Source organism: Tripterygium wilfordii, chromosome 21 (genome assembly GCF_013401445.1).
Source record: "Tripterygium wilfordii isolate XIE 37 chromosome 21, ASM1340144v1, whole genome shotgun sequence".
Taxonomy (NCBI): Eukaryota; Viridiplantae; Streptophyta; class Magnoliopsida; order Celastrales; family Celastraceae; genus Tripterygium; species Tripterygium wilfordii.
Genome location: NC_052252.1, coordinates 9,677,223 through 9,694,736, shown reverse-complemented (window position 1 = coordinate 9,694,736; position 17,514 = coordinate 9,677,223). Strand labels below are relative to the sequence as shown.

Genomic DNA, 17,514 nt, shown 5'->3' with positions numbered 1-17,514 from the left:
CTTCGTTAAAAATCCATTTCTAATTTTATCATTAGTACTTTTTGATAATTTTATATCTATTAGAGTTTTATAGTTTTAGTATTTATAGGGCTGTAAGCCGTCGGGCTAAGTAATCTTTAAATCTTTGAAATAAAATAAGTTTACGTTATTTTGAGATTTTTTTCAACTTCCTTGGTGGATTCCAAGTTATGTTGACTTAGTCGTGAACTAGCCAATCGATCCATACTTCCACACCGCATCACATATTCACGACTTACATTGAAAAGAATGGTATTACATTTTTTGTTGTAAAGGAATGCAATTACATTGTCTTTGTACGAAACAAACCTGCGATTACATTGTTTTCAAAACAACATAATTTTCATAATAGACAAATATAAGCTGTAGAAAAAAAATAATCCACAAACCAGACAAGAATAACAATGTAGATAGATTGTTTTAAAAGTATACTCATTCAAATGATTGTAAACACAATGTTACACTATTTTCAATACAGTGTAACTTCCAAATATGCAAAAAAAATGAGAACAAAATTACATTGTTGTTAGAGGTGATTGGGAACGTTGCTGGAGGTGGTGGGAGACGTTATTGGAGGAGGCTGAATGTTTGGATCGACAAATTACATTGTTTTAAAAATAATGCAATTTGCTTGGGTTGTCGGAATTCAATAGCTATCTGGCCGGGAAATGGATGGGTAAGGTGTGTATCGATGCCTGAAGTTCAAATATGAGGTCAGTTGTTGGAGACGTCGCTTGAGATGGCCGGATCGACTCGATTTGTGCTGTGGTGTCCTCGTCCTTTGGGTGCTTTTTTTCTAACGATATGAGTGGCGTGGAGGGTCGGAAAATGATTATGGTGGTCGGACGTTTCCATTCGGTGGATCAACGACTCTGATCGGTGGCCGGACGGAAGAGCTACAATGGTGGTGGTGGTGGTGGTGTTTCGTGAGAGTGAGATGGAGAAAAACGAGAGAGAAATGGAGGAAATAAAAAAAAGAAAGAGAATTTGAGTGTTTATATAGAGACAAAATAGTGATGTGACTGTTAATGTAGAATACCATGTAAGATTGAGAGGAATTGAGATAAATTTTATTAGGTTATTTGGCACTACCAATATTTTAGCATTTTAGCGATCATATAGATCTCCCTATTTCAAAACTCATTCACTCTCTAGTTTCTGTTGTAGTGGAAGATAGTCCATGTTTAAAATAGGTCATTATTGAAAATTATATTTTACCAATACTACAAATTATTGTTATTATTTATTGAAAAAAACAAAGAAAGACTTCAACATTAGACCATTACCATCCCCATGGCCATGGTCATGCTCATGCTCACCTTCCTCTCCCTCCAAATACTACCATTTTTTCTTTTCTCCTTCTAGCACCTTCTCTCTCGTCTGTCTGTCTGTCTGTCTCTCCCTCCATCCAGAAATCTTTCTAAAAATCTCCAAAAGCCATGTACCAATCTTCATCTTCTTCATCATCGCATCAACAATCCAGCGCTAACACGAAGGCGGTTCCGACCGGGTTGACTCGGTACGGCTCCGCCCCAGGGGCCCTATTGACTCGAGCGGTGGACTCAGTGATCGCGGCAGACCCATTGATTTCGGGAAACCATACTCACTACTACTCCTCGTCCTCAGCTGATTCCTCCTCCGAGTCAACTTGCAAAGTCAGCTCATCGAATGATCAAAAACTCTCCAATTTGGGTGGGCTCCAGAGATCCTACGGCTTGAACGAAATTGCCCATAGCGCAGGATCCTTGGGGAGGCAGCGTAGCTCTCCTGCTGGGTTTCTAAGCCAAGTCGCCGCCGAAACTGGTAAGCAATCATTTTATCGCAAATGTGTTGGAAATGAGTATTCTGCACCCCATTATTTATTTATTTATATATATATTTTTTGCGAAATTATTTCCATGAACAAAAAAGTGAACCAAATCATTCTTTTTGTGTTTTCTATTCTTAATTTTGTTTAATAATATTTTTCTTTTGAGATTGGTAGTGTTTTTGTGGACCTTTGAAAAGCCATAAGGACACTTGTAATGGTAAAATGTTATTGGGTCAATAAAAATGTTGTATTTTGTTTATGTGATTATATTGTGAAACGTGTTTTACTTATGTAGCTGTATTGGGAGAAGTGTTTTGTTGATGTGGATGTATTGATATTTTGTGTTTTTGTGTAGTTTTGTTGTGAATAATATGGAGGAATGAAATGTTGTTGACCTCCATATTGGGTAGAAAGATAAAATGTATAGAAATTTATCTTTTGTTGATGTGATTGTATTGAAAGATGTGTTTTGTTGATATGATTGTATTAAAATACATATTTGACTTGACTTTTTATATAATAGAGGTGGAATCGAGAATTAATTTTGTTAGGGACATTAATAGTTACACCATTGCATTGCAAGGATCCTAAGCGGTTGACTTGGATCAGAAAAAGGATAATAAGATCATTTTAGTTAAAAGACAAAAATACCCCTTGAAATTTCAGTAGCAAATGAGTCAATTGTGGCTGGCTTTTGTTCACGTGTAAGCATGGGTGGTGGGCGTCCATTCCGGATGTTTAGGTGATTTGATTGGTTGTGCTTTACGAGGATAATTTATTTTAAAAAAATTCTTTTTTATGGGTACTTTTTCTTTTTTTTGTTAAAAAGAAATTGCCTTCTTTAATTATCTTTTACAATTTTGTACTTTCAAAAGGTGATTTGATATCTCCTTATTATTTATATATTGCAAAATGCAAGCATACTTTTTTATTTATTTTTTGAGGAAAGATTTTATTGTGACGTGAAGTTATGAGAAAATGAATAGAGATAAATTTTATAATTTAATTTTTGTCTTTTACGATAGATTTAATTTTTTGAGCATTCTTAAACTTAAAAAGAGGAAGAGAGTAATTTTATTTTTAAATTTAAATTGGTAGGGATAAATATTACTCCATAATAACAACTTGTCCCACTTGCCTAGTGCGAAGATATTTGTATGCCTCATCTATAATGATATTTCTAACCAAGTGGTTGAACTCCTCGCCACCTTGTCATATTAAAACAAAATTAAAGTTATTTATTATTATTTAGGGAATCTCTTCTCTGTGTTTTTGCTGCACTCCAAGAGTATACTTTCATTGTTAACAATTCTGCTAACCAAAAGGATGACTGACTCAAATGTTTTCTTAATTTGCTATCATAGTCTCTCCTTTTGTCTCTAACTTCTTTTGTTTCTTGACTACTTTTTGGAATGTTTTCATTAAATTTGAAAACCCACTTAATATTTTAAGACCCCATAGCTTCAAGATGGTTCTCGACATCACAAACCCATATTAATAAGTAACTCTTGCCCAAGATATCAAAGGCTGCGATCGAAAATGATATGTGAAAGTAACATTATATTTATTAATTTGCTAGTTGAACAAACAAGGTTTGATACCATTAGAAATGGTAGAGGTTTGTGCTAATAATGTGTTATAAATTTAGGTTTATTATATAAATTACTTGTTACTCAAACTAAATCTTCTCTGAAAGAATATCATTTGTGATTATGATTTTTGGCGAATGTAAACAGCAGGATTTTCAGTTACAAGAGGGAGTGGGAGCTATAATCCGCAAGGTGGGTATGGAGAATCAAGGTTAAAGCCTCAATTGAGCTTCACTAGACAAGATGCTCTTACACATATCTCTGCAGGTAGTGAAGATGTTTACAATGGCATCAGCTCTGACAATGGCCGTCAAAACACCAGGCGTTCTTATGTTGCTAATAATACTACTAATACTACTAACTTTGGTGTGGACTCTTGGGAGAATACCAATTCTATTACTTTCTCCACTCCCGCTAGCAAACGAGCTAAGAATATCGATGGAGACTATTTCTCATGTTTTAACGTCTTGGATTCTCAGGTACCAATCCATCTCCGACGTATTGTTTTTAATGCTTTTAGAAATTTACTTCTAATTACATTATATTGACTTGCATGTAGAAGCTCAAAATACTAGACAATTTGAATGGTTTTTCCGGTAGCCTCTGTAGTTCAACAACTATTGCATTAATTAAGAAGAAGTTTTCTTGCGTTGATAACTGCCAATAGTCAACTTATCTGGCTCTTATGAAATTCCATTTCTGCTGAGGAATTATGTGTCATTGTTCATCTCAGTACAGCCTGCCGGAGACAACTCTAGAGATGGCTGCCATGGAGAAGCTACTGAATATCCCCGAGGACTCTGTCCCTTGCAAAGTCCGTGCTAAGCGAGGCTGTGCCACTCATCCCCGAAGCATTGCTGAAAGAGTGAGTAAACATTTGAGAGGTTTAGTTCTATTTAGCTTCAGTTTGGTTTATAATAATCCATCTTTGCCTATTAGGTAGTTAATTTATATGGCCGCCTATAACTGAACTATCTTGCCCTTAAATTCATCCTATGTGATAAATGTTTTACATGGTGATTCTTCATATGTGATGGTCCGCTCAGTTTTTGTTATATGAAAGAGGCATGTGCTTTAACAATGAAAGTACTAAATTGAAATTAATGCAGAAAGTAATAATTATGTGATTGTATATTTAGTTATTCTATTGGAATGTTGAAGATTCATCCACTGATTCACATAGCATTGGTGCCTCACAAATGTTAAAAGCAATGTTGAAGAAATTAAGTACTCTTATTTGTTAGGAGAAAAATAGAGCCAGTCTGCCAGATACACTGTATCTTCGGACTGATATATGAACTTGCAGTATTTTTAATAGTTTTTGTTGAGTTCCAATCATCTTTTGTATGTGTACGCAGGAGAGAAGAACCAGAATAAGTGGGAAATTGAAGAAACTACAAGATCTTGTTCCGAATATGGATAAGGTAAGCTTCTTTGCATTACTAAATTCTTTAACATCTATTGTGATAATATTATTAAATTTATGTTTAACTTCTCTTTGCAATGAACTGACAGCAAACAAGCTATGCAGACATGTTGGATTTGGCAGTGCAGCATATCAAAGGCCTTCAAAATCAAGTCGAGGTTTGAAAATCTGCCTAAATTAGGACACCCATTATAAATGTGATGTCATTTTTGTGTGCCGCATTAGTTCTTGAATCTTGATATGGAAAGAACATATGAAGCACAGAGTCTTATGTTCACATAATACTTCACTTACCGTAGCAATTTTATCTAATGCACATTTGCTTGATATGCAGTTCTGCACTTTTGCTGCTTGCCGTTGGATTTTTAATCCGCATAAACCAAACAATTTGAATGCATTAAGTTGCTCTTCAATCTTATTTGTTCATTCTTCATTGGCAACCATATAAACAACAACAAAGGCAACGTAAATGTGGCTCTTGTGTGGCATTCATTATGTCCATACTTGAACCAGATGTCTCCGATTTGGCCTTCTATTCTTTGCCATTGATATGTCAGCACAACTCAGATCTTCGTCAGTTTAAAAGGAATATATATCATGTTATCCTGCTTTTTTCTCCGACTTGGCATGAGTCAGCCTCCATGTTTGGCCTCACAGCTAATAGGAATTTCCTCGTCTGTCCACTTTCATTTATGTTCATTCTATAATTTGCAATATACTTTCTAGGATATCGGCATTGGTAGATGTATTGTTTTGGCCAAGCTATATTTAAGGCTTTGCACATACAATCTTGTCATGCGCCAAACATATCCAATCCTCAGTTTCTAATGCCAATACTATTTCATCAAAAAAAAAGGGACAAAATTCCTGCTTTTTCTATCTTTAATAGTTGAATTTCATTTGTCTAATGTGGTACACATTTACCATTTTAAAAGAGCTCTTGTAGGGAAATAGTTGTTGCTCTGGTTGATAATTTCTTAATGCAGTCTCATGGTGTTTTTTTTTTTTTTTTGTCCTAAGATTTATTCAACTGAACAATGTGTGTGCTACTTAACTTCATAGCAGTTTTTTTTTTTTTTTCTTTTTTTTTTTGTTTCAGAAACTCCAGCATGATCTCGAAGGTTGCACATGCGGATGCAAACAATTGATTTGATATCCATGGTGTCTAAGGGACAAAAAACAAAAAAGGATCAAGCAATGTAAAATGAATGTAAGATAGTCTTCTTTTGTATCAAGAAATTGAGAAAGCTGACTCAAGCAACACGGATAGTCATATTGTCTCGAAATCAAGCTTAATAACCCGAAGAACATGGGTATAGCTTCAACATGTATATATTTATGTGAAACTGCTGATCCATAGCTCGTCTGGAAGAGGATGAGTTTTGCTCTCTAGAAAATGAAAAATGTCAAGTGAGGTTCAGTTTTATGTTTTCAGTTGCTAACATTGGGTAATATCTTCATCAATTTGTTGTTGTAGCTTGGTGAGATTCTTGTTGAAGATGAAACATGGAACATTTAGATTCGAGTGTAGAAATTGATTAGTATGTAAGAGAGCAGTTTTTCTTCTATGGTCTATTTCTTGAATATTTTGAACATTATTATGTAAAGAGACGATTTTTGGTATCTGGTCTATTGCTTGGATATTTTGAGGATTAAATAATATTGTGTGGCAAGATCATTTTTTTTTGGATAACCGAGGACAATTCCAAACTCGGACTAGGCTAGGCACACGCAATCCCGCCCGACATGTTAGTTGGGCTGAGATGCAACGCAAACAACTTGAAAAATAATGGCATTAGCTTAGAATCGAACTCCCGACCTCGAGAGAGTTTTTTTTTACCGTCGAGATAACAAGTTAGGCTATTCCCAAGTGATTATTGTTTGGCAAGACCTTAATTAATCTCCTTAGAATCAACCCTTAAGTTGGGGATAGAGTATCAAAAGAAGTTCCAACAGATAATTTATCAAAAAAGTGGTTCAACAATTTAAAAATGAACCCTATCACTGAGCTCAAAATTTTTTAAACCTTACAGATTTCATTGACGTGCCTTAATATGACATTTTCTCACCGTCCAAGAATGATGATTTCCTAATTATGCAAATGAGTTGCTACATTAACATCAATGGATGTAGGATGTAAAGCTCCAATTAAAAATAAATGTTTGTGGTTCCTTATTTATTTTTGCTGACGACGAACGTTTTGGATTATGTGTTTCTCCAACTATTATATCACTTTGGTTCGTAACAAAAGTAAACAAATGACTGAACTTTGAAAGTAACAAGCAAAGAGACACAAAGATTTATGTAGCTCGACGTAAATCCTCCTTCCGCGATAATAGACGATGGTTTCACTATGTTGGAGAAATAATACAAGTGGAGAAATTCACCAAATACAAATAGATCAAGCTCATTTTCTCTCTCAATATAGGCGGCTTTCTCAAGGTGGGTTCGAAAACCCTAGAAAATTTCCATGTAAATAGTTGGGTCAAAGAGCAGATCTGTGACATCTGTCCGAATAGCTCCCCGAGCCTGTCCAGACGGATTGCTCTCAGGCAAGAATTGGATCCAAACTAGGCTGTCTGGACAGCTCTTAGAGCCTGTCTAGACGGTAACATTGTATATGAGCAGCTGAATTCTACAGAAATGAGCCAACCAAACCACAAATCTCCACTTTGGAGATTTCAAACAAGCAAATGTCTTCACCACTCCAAAAACACTCTATTAAGTGAGAACAACCCATAACAACCATCAAGAACGCCCCAAATGCAAAACCCACTCTCCAACCAAAAACAAGCCAACAACCAAATCAACGAAACTTCACCTCCTCCAAAGGGAACTGAACTGCCATGCACCCTAAGGTGCTCAAGACTGTTGCAAATGGATCAAGTCACAGTAATGTTGAAACTTGACCCATTAACCACCTTGGTAAGCATATCCGTAGTACCAATCTTCAAGATACAAATATTGTTCTCCTCCAAAATCTCCCTAATGAAGTGAAAGCGAACATCAATATGCTTTGTGCAGGCATTGTGAACTTGGTTCTTCGTCAAGTAGATCGCACTTTGACTATACCATAAACCAATACCTTTTCTTGTCGAATCCCCAACTTAGTCAACTAACCCCTGCAACCAAATGGCCTCCTGTATGGTTTCAATCACTACCTTATATTTGGCCTCTATAGTTGACAATGCAATATTGGTTATGCTCAAAAACTTAAGGAAAGATTTTGTATTGCAATAAGTTTAATTTATGGGTTTTGGTTTATCAAAGAAAGCCCAAAATAAATTAATTTTGTAAAGATATACAAATTTCTTGCAGTTAGTATTTATTCATAAAATAAATATGAGTGAATTTAATTCAGATACGTGATTTGGAATCAAACTGATACAGGCCCAACAAGGTAGGCCCAAGGAGAAAAGCAAGGGAGCGGTCTAGCGTGTTGTGCTGGATTGGAGCGTTGGGCCACGGCGAAGCGCAAAGCTAGAGACATGCGCTGGGCTGCACGGCTCAGCCGGTGCATGCGCAAAGTGCAGCCCCCCTCTTCTCTCCCTTGTTTTCTTTTCTCCTAATTCTAACCCTGGTTGAATTACTAATTCTAATTAAGGGATGATTCCTTTAAACCCTAGTCTTTGTTTTAGTATAAATACATCTCTTTCTCTATGAAAAACAATGACTATTCTCAAGCCCCAAAAGCTGAAAAATAAGAGTTTTTCTAGAGAGAGAAAAGAGAGTTTGTTTGAGTGATTTAGGCTCACCCCGTAGGAGATTTTTGTTTGCTTTTTGTAGTGAGGCTAAGGAGAATACCAAGGAAACGACGTAGGCATTCTTGAAGTGGTGATTCGTGCGTTCAAGAAAAGAAGAAAGTTAAGGACCTCGATATTGAAGAGGTTCGTTATTTTCTTGTGGTGGATATTTTTCGCCCACTAAGGAATTGTCTGCTCTGGCCACCTATGCATCGGTTAGTCCATTCCCCCATGGCATAGGCTGGCCAACAAGCACATAAATCTCATGGATTTATTTCAGGAAAATATCCCGCCTCCCCCCACTTGATCCCATGACCTCTTAGTATTGGGAGAATGAGTACACCAGCAACAAATCCAATAGATATTCAAGTCCAAAAAACTACTTTTACTCCAAAAAAATAAGAAATCCATAACCAAGTACTGGTTTACATTAAAAATAGGCAAAGATAACTTCATGATGAACATTATTTGCACCCCTTTTTTTTACTAAGTACACCTCATTAACTCTTTAAAAACACACTAGAGTGAGGTGTACTTAGTAAAAAATGGGGTGCAAATAATGTTTCTCAATTTCGTTTTAAGTGTTCCAGTGCAATACCACTAGTATAATGCAATTACCTTGGGCATTCATGTGGTTGTTCCTCTGTATGAGCACTTGATGCATTAGGAACCTGTCACAAAAATCAAAACATGATAATTGGATCATATTAGTGAAGTTGATGTGTGTAGTATATGAGTGTTTCTTTTAAGGACCATGATAGATGTCACAACCATAATTTTTCTCCGAAATTAAGCCTATGATAATTGTATCACATCTCCCGTGTAGGTAGGTAGTTAAGGAATGGACGAATAATAATCTCTTGACGACTAATCTGATATGTCAATAGAACCGAGCCAATTTTGAATGTTATTTGTTTATAACACCACATATATTTATAGACTAAATTAATTTGTGTATTGTATTGTGCAATCCAACATGCAATTTTTCCCTCGTACCAAACAATCCAGGAGTCCAACATGTAACTAGTACAATAAACAAAAAAATAAAGAAATTGTACAACAAAAAAAAGAAAAGAAACAAAAAGAAATCGTAAGAAATTAGGCAATGATCATAATGATAAATGGTGGGCTTTCAAACTTCCCTAAAATAATGGCGGGACGAACATTAACTACTTTTGAAAAGAAACCCATCTCCCTTAATTTAGTTTTTCTCTTCCCCTCCCTTTCTGCCATTCTCATATTTCTTTCATATACTTCTCTTTCTCTATCTACATTTAGTTTAGGTCTATGAACATCCGTTCATGGCCTAAACCAAACCAATTTTAAGGAACAAAAAGAAAAACAAAATTTGATAAATAATAAAAAAGAAGATTGTAATACTCAATCTTCCATGGGAGGCTGCATATCTGTAGTACCTGCAAAAGCAGGTCGAATCATACCCCGGAAACCACATGCCATGACAACCACTACTGCGGCCATGCATGAGTACGACATAGACGGCGGCAGCAGGTCAATAACGTTCCGGGCCAAGTTGGTCCTGAGAGATTCGACTGGGGATGACATTTTTGACAAGTACAGATTCGGAAAGGAATTGGGGAGAGGGGAGTTTGGGATCACGCACGAATGTGTGGAGTTGGAGACGGGGGATAATTACGCATGCAAGACAATATCGAAGGAGAAGCTGAGGACGGAGATCGATGTGGAGGATGTGAGGAGGGAGGTGGAGATTATGAGGCATTTGCCTAAGCACCCTAACATTGTGACTCTCAAGGAGGTTTATGAGGACAAAGAGGCTGTGTATTTGGTAATGGAATTGTGCAAAGGAGGCGAGCTTTTCGACAGGATCGTCGCTAAAGGCCATTACACGGAGCGAGCAGCCGCTATGGTTACCAAGACCATTGTTGAGATTTTGCAGGTATATATAATTATCTTCCTGAATTTCTTTATGCAATTGGCATCTGTTACGTGTTTGTGAAAATGTTGGAAAGAGAAGAAATTGAAACAAAATGAAACTCTTGAACAAAAATTTGAAATCATGTTTTCTTTTATTTTCCGCAACTTTCTTGATAGCCAAAAAAAGATGTTTTATTCAAGTTTATTTGTCAGGAAGTATATTGCCCATCGAAGATGAAATTTGTATGTTCTCATTTCTCTTATCTTAATTTAAAGTAACTAAAAAGAAACAATTCAAATAGCAAGTGCACACTGAAATTTTTAGGTGTATTTATGCATACCAATAAACTCCATCGGTATCTATACATTCAGAGAGAGAGTGAGATCATTTGTCATTGACAGAGGTTATCTAGGAATCAACCTCATGTGTTCATTTCTTAATTTTATATATTAAAGCTGCAAGTCCATCACTAGAGTCTAAAGCGATAACGAAAGGAAAAGTAGAGAGTACTATAAGCCCAGCTCATCTATGGAAGTTCATTTTCATAATTGCAACTAATTTGACCTTGAATACCAATATGTTAGTTAATATTTGGGCTGCATGATCTTCCATCGTTCATTCTGTGTGATTAAACTTCTAAGATTGATTTTCGAAAATCATATTTTTGAATATCATTAAAAAAAGTCTCTGGTGGCGTTTTAGAAGGTATTTTTCATGAGAAAGTATGGGGACAATGTATCAAAGAAGTTTCTAGTAGTAAGTTGAGATTGTATTATTTTGGATCATGTAGAATGTAAGCCTCTTATGAACTGAACAAATAGTTATTGTTCTTGCAAGCTCTAATCATATTGATAATTGTTTTAGGTGTGTCATGAACATGGAGTAATGCATCGGGACCTAAAACCCGAAAATTTCTTGTTTGCTGATGAAAGTGAGATTTCCCCATTAAAGGCAATAGATTTTGGGCTCTCCATTTTCTTTGAACCTGGTATAGTTTTAGCAGTTTCACATTTTAAAATAGGACTGCCTATGTCTACAATGTCCATGTAGCCGACTGATATGGTCTTTATAATTTCATGTCAGGTCAGCATTTTGGAGAAATCGTTGGAAGTCCATATTATATGGCTCCCGAAGTCCTAAGGCGTAATTATGGAGAAGAAATCGATGTTTGGAGTGCAGGTGTCATTCTGTATATCTTACTTTGTGGAGTTCCTCCCTTTTGGGCAGGTGAGTTGCTTTCTTTTATTAATGTTCTGGTTGGAACTTATCAAACTCAACAAAACCATATCATTTCATTATGTTTATTCGAGTTTACGAGCACTTTTTTGCACTGGTGATGTTGCCATAACTAGTGCAGAAACTGAAGAAGGAATCGCACATGCTATTGTCAATGGTCATATAGAATTCGAAAGAGATCCCTGGCCAAAGGTTTCTAAAGAAGCAAAAGATCTAGTGAGGAATATGCTTGATGAAAACCCTTACAACCGGATGACAGTTCAAGAAGTCCTTGGTATGTGCCCTTTTGAACAATGCCATGCCTGTTTCTAATTGAAATACGTGTTAATGAGGTCGAGAATCTTGAGAAAGGAAAACTGATAAGCAACATGAGCTCAGATGTTATAGACATGTTTAGTTAATTTATCTAGAATTACATCCAATAGTGCTGCTTGAAATAGATATAGTTCTATTGGACTTGCAAACAATCAAGGAACTAACTATTCTCACATATTTTTATGTACATGAAGAACATCCTTGGATACAAAATGCAAGTAAGGCTCCAAATGTTTCTCTGGGAGAAAATGTAAGGACAAGGATCAAACAATTTTCGCTGATGAATAAATTCAAGAAGAAAGTTATAAGTGTAAGTTCTCAAACTATTTGTCGTTGAAGGCTTTTATGAGTTTAGAGTTCTCTCTACATTAAACATTTTATATTGTTTGCATTTCCTTTCAGCTTGTAGCAGACAACTTGCCAAATGAACAAATTACAGGAATTAAACAGATGTTCAACATGATGGACATCGATAAAAATGGAGATTTGACGTTCGAAGAGCTCAAAGACGGCCTTCAGAGGATTGGAGAGCATGTAGCTGATCATGACGTGAGGTTGTTGATGGATGCGGTGAGTTATAACATTCTTGAACAAGTTTCCTTTTTCAGCAATGTTTTTTATGTGGTTTGAGTAATTCTAACATTTGAAAATACTATGTTCCTTCATCGAAAAGGCGGATCTTGATGGGAATGGAAAACTGAACTGCGATGAATTTGTAACATTGTCAGTCCACCTGAAAAGATATGGAAGTGATGAACATCTCTCTCAGGCTTTTAGTCACTTTGACAAGAACGAAAACGGATTCATCGAGCTCGAGGAATTGAGAGAAGCCTTGTTAGATGACGATCTTGGTCCCAACAATGAGCAAGTAATACATGAGATCATAATTGATGCTGATTTAGACAAGGTGAATCAACAAGGTCAATCAAACTCATTTGGTATCGCTGCATTTTACCCTTTTATATTTCCTTTTTTTTTCTAATTTATTGCAAAATATTTGACAGGATGGTCGGATCAGCTACGATGAATTCAGGGCAATGATGAAAACAGGGATGGATTGGAAAATGGCATCTAGGCAATATTCAAGAGCAATGCTTAATGCACTCAGCATGAAATTGTTCAAAGACAAATCTTCCCCACATTCAAAATAAAATTTTCTCTTCATGGGGGGGTTAAACACACAAAGAAGAGCTGTTGTCTTTCATTTTCAATTGGACATTTGACCGACACCAAAGTGTGTGTGTACTTACCCCAAGTGTAGGGTATCGTCAAGTAATAAACCGGTGAGTCCGGTATCGATCCACGAGGAAGCAATGTAAATTTGAAGTGAATGATATGCAAATGACTAGCTAACACTAATAAACACAATGAATATCAAATAAATGCAAGTAAAAGAAATGGGCCGAATGACTCGGTAGCATGAGCGATTTTGTAATCAAAGTAAGCACAAATTGGATTTAAAACAATTAATTAAAAACCTAGTCTCTAATCCGTCCCGGTGGTTACTCGGTTCTCATACTCAAGGTATCATTGCAAACACACATAACCATACACAATGCATTGTGTGATACTATCAATCATGCATATGCAAAGAGAATTGGGTTATAAGACTTCAATTCATACATGTAGGCCATCGGGTCTCTTAATCTACGATGAACGCAAAGGGATAAGCACCTAATATTATGAATTAATATTCCCCCTTGGGGCTTGGCTTGGCTAACACCCTAGTTTCACACTCAAAGATCAATTAACCATAACTCTCCCATGCACATTCCTAATTTAACCCAAAACCCTATCATCAATACACATAATTAATAGCTATGCAATGGAAAACTCAATTAATTAAGGAAATCATGCAATGGGTTTAACAATTCTCAATCTAACACATTAGATGCAATCCCTAGACTAGACAATCCAAGAATACAATCAAATATGTCATTCTCATATATCCAATCACACAACTATCACGAAATTAAAAGAGAAGGATCGAAACTACGACCCTTTGAGCATACCTTGAGTAATCGAAACCTTGCATCCACCTTTCGGGATTAGAAACTAGAGAAGAGAACTACCCACTCATGATTGTTGCAATAAACATCCAATCTATTGTCATCTAAATCAGAGTTTATACAAAATCAAGAGAAAGCACCAAAAACAACAAAGAAAACTTAGAGAGAGAAACTAGATCTACACTACTCCTATGGTGGCTTCATGTTGGAGAAGTCAATGAATAATCAGGAAGCCAACCAAATCTTAGGGTTTTCTTCTCTTTTTACAATAGAAAATACCTAACTACCCTTATAAAATCGTTTCCCATTGGTTACATACATGATTTACCCCAAATGCCCTTGAAATTTCGGTGCAGAAAATTGCAGATTCGCCGTAGGTGTCCGGACGGGTGTCCGGACGCTTCATGCCTCCAACTTTGTGAGCCTGTCTCAATTTGTGAAGAAAGTGTCCGGACGGGTACTGTGGGTGTCCGGACGGTAAGTGTCCGGACACCTTGGGAAGTGTCCCGACACCTCACAGCAAAAAGTGCCCAAAAAGTGCTCCAACTTGCCCGAACAAGGTCCGATTCCTACAAAACCAAGGGGAAACATTTGTAAGTGTAAAATTAAGCTAAAATGCAATCAAATACATTAACTAAGTGCTAGAACATCCTAATTAAAGGACATTAGAACCTCAAAATAGAGGTCCAATCACACCCCCCAACTTAGACGTTGCTAGTCCCTAGCAATGCAACCACTACCTAAAACTAAAATTTGCTAAATAAAATCCTAACTCACTGACGTAGGCATCACGGTTGCATTTAACGCATGCAACAAGCCTTTAAACCCCTAGGTCACCCTAGTGGACGAGTTGTAGTCTCGTGAGGGCTTATCAGAGCGATACCCACAAACACTTGCCAAGGGACCACTATTACTTTGAAAGCACCATAAATGATTCTTAAATTCTCACATGCAAGAAATAGAACTAATCCCCTAATTCCCCCGCCAGTCGAAAACAAGCAAAATCTTTGGACAACCTATCTCAATCTCCTCAAAGATGACTAAGAACATTTTATACTATGTAAAATATATGTGCAATCACGCAAGGCAACTCAACACATTCACACAAGTAAAACCTTGTTATGGAACCTTTTGGTGTTCATAAATCCCCAATCCCGAATGTACACAAAAACATAAAAGCATTGTGCTAAGTGAATGACTTACACAATTGGATTAAATGTATGTGTTTATGAAAGATAATTTTGGATGGGCATAGCTTTGAGAAAGAAATCACCTACAAGAGCAACTAATGCATTCACCAACTCACTTGCTTACCTTGGATCAAATTCATCAAAAGGTTAACTGGGTTGTAATGTGGTCATGGGACAAGGTAGGAAGAATTTGGATCTAGGTAACAAGTTGCAAGGTTAAGTTCAAACATGTGAGCTAAATTCTCATTTTGTCACCCCTTCCATTGTACCACAAATTCAAACACTTCTCATCCTTTACACACAAAGGATTAACTTTATTGCATACACCTTTTTTTTTTTTTGATATTTTTCTTCTCTTTTCTATGCATTTTTTTTCTTTCTTTTTTTTTTCTTTTGTTTTTTTTTTTCTTTCTCTTCTCTTCTCGAAAATGAACAACGTTTATACAACAACCCTCAATTTTTTTTTTCAACATAAGAAAGGGTATTATCACTACCAACTTATCTTTTTCAAGCTCATACTCAACCTTGCAACCAAAGGTGGGAAGTATTTAAGGAAGTGGTTCACACAAGGCTTGTAAGTGAACTAAAAAGGCTTAAAGAAATTTAGGCTTATAATCACTCACAAATGAATAGGCTAGGCTCAAATCTCTCAACCTAATGAATCATTCAATCCTAAGTTCACAGGCAAGTGGCAAAATACAAAAATCACACTTCTCAGTAATCAAATGTAATGGATGCAAAGCTATTGAAGAACACGCGCATAAGATGTCAAATGAATATCAATGAAAAACATCACCCGAAACCCAATGTGTATCAATGAAGAATGGCTCAAAAGAATGAGAAGGGATAAAAGGTAGTTTTTCAGGCAAAAGAATCCAAAAACGCGGTCATACAAATGCTTCAATGCCAAGATGTTTGCTTAACTACACAATTTTATATCAAACTAGGTCTCAATCATCCCAAGAAAGATTGATTATAATTATCTCACTCAATCACATGCATCGATTTAGCAAAAGAAACCAAGGAACCTACTCTACACTTGCACGTGTGAACAAGAATAAGAAATTAACAGTCAAATTGGTAGTGAATCCCAAAAGCGTCTACCATCCCCTCCTAAAGTCCATCTAGCATGTATGAACAACAAAGCACAACACAATAGGATAGAGGGTAGGAAATCATACCATACTCTTCAAAAGTGGTCGGAATCATGAGAAACGAAGCATATCCTGAAAAAGTTAATACCAACCACACTATCCAAGCATGACACAACAAGACTTTTTCTTTTCTTTTTTTTTTTTTTTTTTCAAAATTTTCAAATTTTTGATATTCACAATAGCACACCAAAATAAAGCAAGTTTCACAATATAATGAATTCACAATTCCCTCACCCCCCAACTTAAATGAGATATTGTCCCCAATGTCAAGAATGGAAAACAAGGCAAGAACAAATTGTGAAATGCATTGTGAACATACAAAAACACACCAAAATTAAGGGTAAGAAAGTCACAACATAACACACAATCATTTCACAATTCTCACCCCCCAACTTGAATAAGTGCATAAGGAGCAAAAATTAGGAAATGGATTGTGAGCATACAAAACACACACAAAAATTGAAATCAAATCAAAACTAATCACAACCATACTATGGTACAAGGGTGAAATCTAACCATGACACATGGGAGAACTGGGATCCTTGAGATACCAAGAACATCCTCAAAATCACTACTCCCACTTTGAGGAACATGACGAACCACACATGATTCGGTCCCCTTTTCCCCAAACTCACCTAAAAAGAATTGTAATCGTGGTTTGGGATGCCACACTTTTCTAATTTTGGTAAATATTTTATGTGTGACATGATGTTTAGAGGATTCTTTAAATCCACTTGCAAAAGGTAACGTTGTCAATTCTTGAGGATGCACTTGGTATGCACCGACTTTGATTGGGAAAGCCTCTAATGCTCCTAAATGAAGGGGCAAATGTTCTATACTATAAATAGTCAAGAACTTCAAAACTTTTTTCATAATATCTCCCTCAATCAAAAGTCGACTACCTTTCTTAATCAAAACTAGCACACCCTCAAATGAATTCTTTGCAAGTGTCATCTCTAATTTATCCTCAACATGAGAGTGAATATAAAGCTTAGGGATGCACTCAATTGCCCTCCCACGGTCTAACTCATTCCCTTTTGGTCTCACTTTGTTCTCCTCTTTCTCTTCATTTCTCTTCTCTTCGCTCTTTTCCTCAACCTTTTCAACTTGATAATTGTCCTTGTCTCGAC

General features: G+C 36.3%; 2 protein-coding genes across 5 annotated transcripts; both read left to right on the top strand.

Annotated features, from left to right (window-relative positions):
• The first annotated feature begins 1,206 nt into the window (after positions 1-1,206).
• On the top strand, positions 1,207-6,466 carry LOC119990117 (transcription factor bHLH128). 4 transcript variants are annotated; one of them, XM_038835962.1, is made up of 7 exons: positions 1,207-1,821; positions 3,568-3,609; positions 3,685-3,896; positions 4,151-4,282; positions 4,776-4,841; positions 4,933-5,001; positions 5,943-6,466. In XM_038835962.1, exons 1-7 carry the CDS (start codon positions 1,458-1,460, stop codon positions 5,994-5,996), a joined length of 939 nt encoding a protein of 312 aa, XP_038691890.1. In that variant the 5' UTR covers positions 1,207-1,457; the 3' UTR covers positions 5,997-6,466. The 4 variants fall into 4 exon arrangements, with proteins under 4 accessions (XP_038691890.1, XP_038691889.1, XP_038691888.1 ...); XM_038835961.1 differs by having other exon boundaries at positions 1,210-1,821; positions 3,565-3,609; XM_038835960.1 differs by having other exon boundaries at positions 1,211-1,821; positions 3,568-3,896.
• Positions 6,467-9,854: 3,388 nt separating this feature from the next.
• LOC119989941 (calcium-dependent protein kinase 24-like) lies at positions 9,855-13,182 on the top strand. Its single transcript, XM_038835716.1, has 8 exons — positions 9,855-10,501; positions 11,345-11,468; positions 11,564-11,707; positions 11,838-11,990; positions 12,226-12,341; positions 12,434-12,601; positions 12,705-12,938; positions 13,036-13,182. The coding sequence occupies exons 1-8, from the start codon at positions 9,977-9,979 to the stop codon at positions 13,180-13,182; spliced, it is 1,611 nt and encodes a 536-aa protein (XP_038691644.1). The 5' UTR covers positions 9,855-9,976.
• Positions 13,183-17,514: the final 4,332 nt, after the last annotated feature.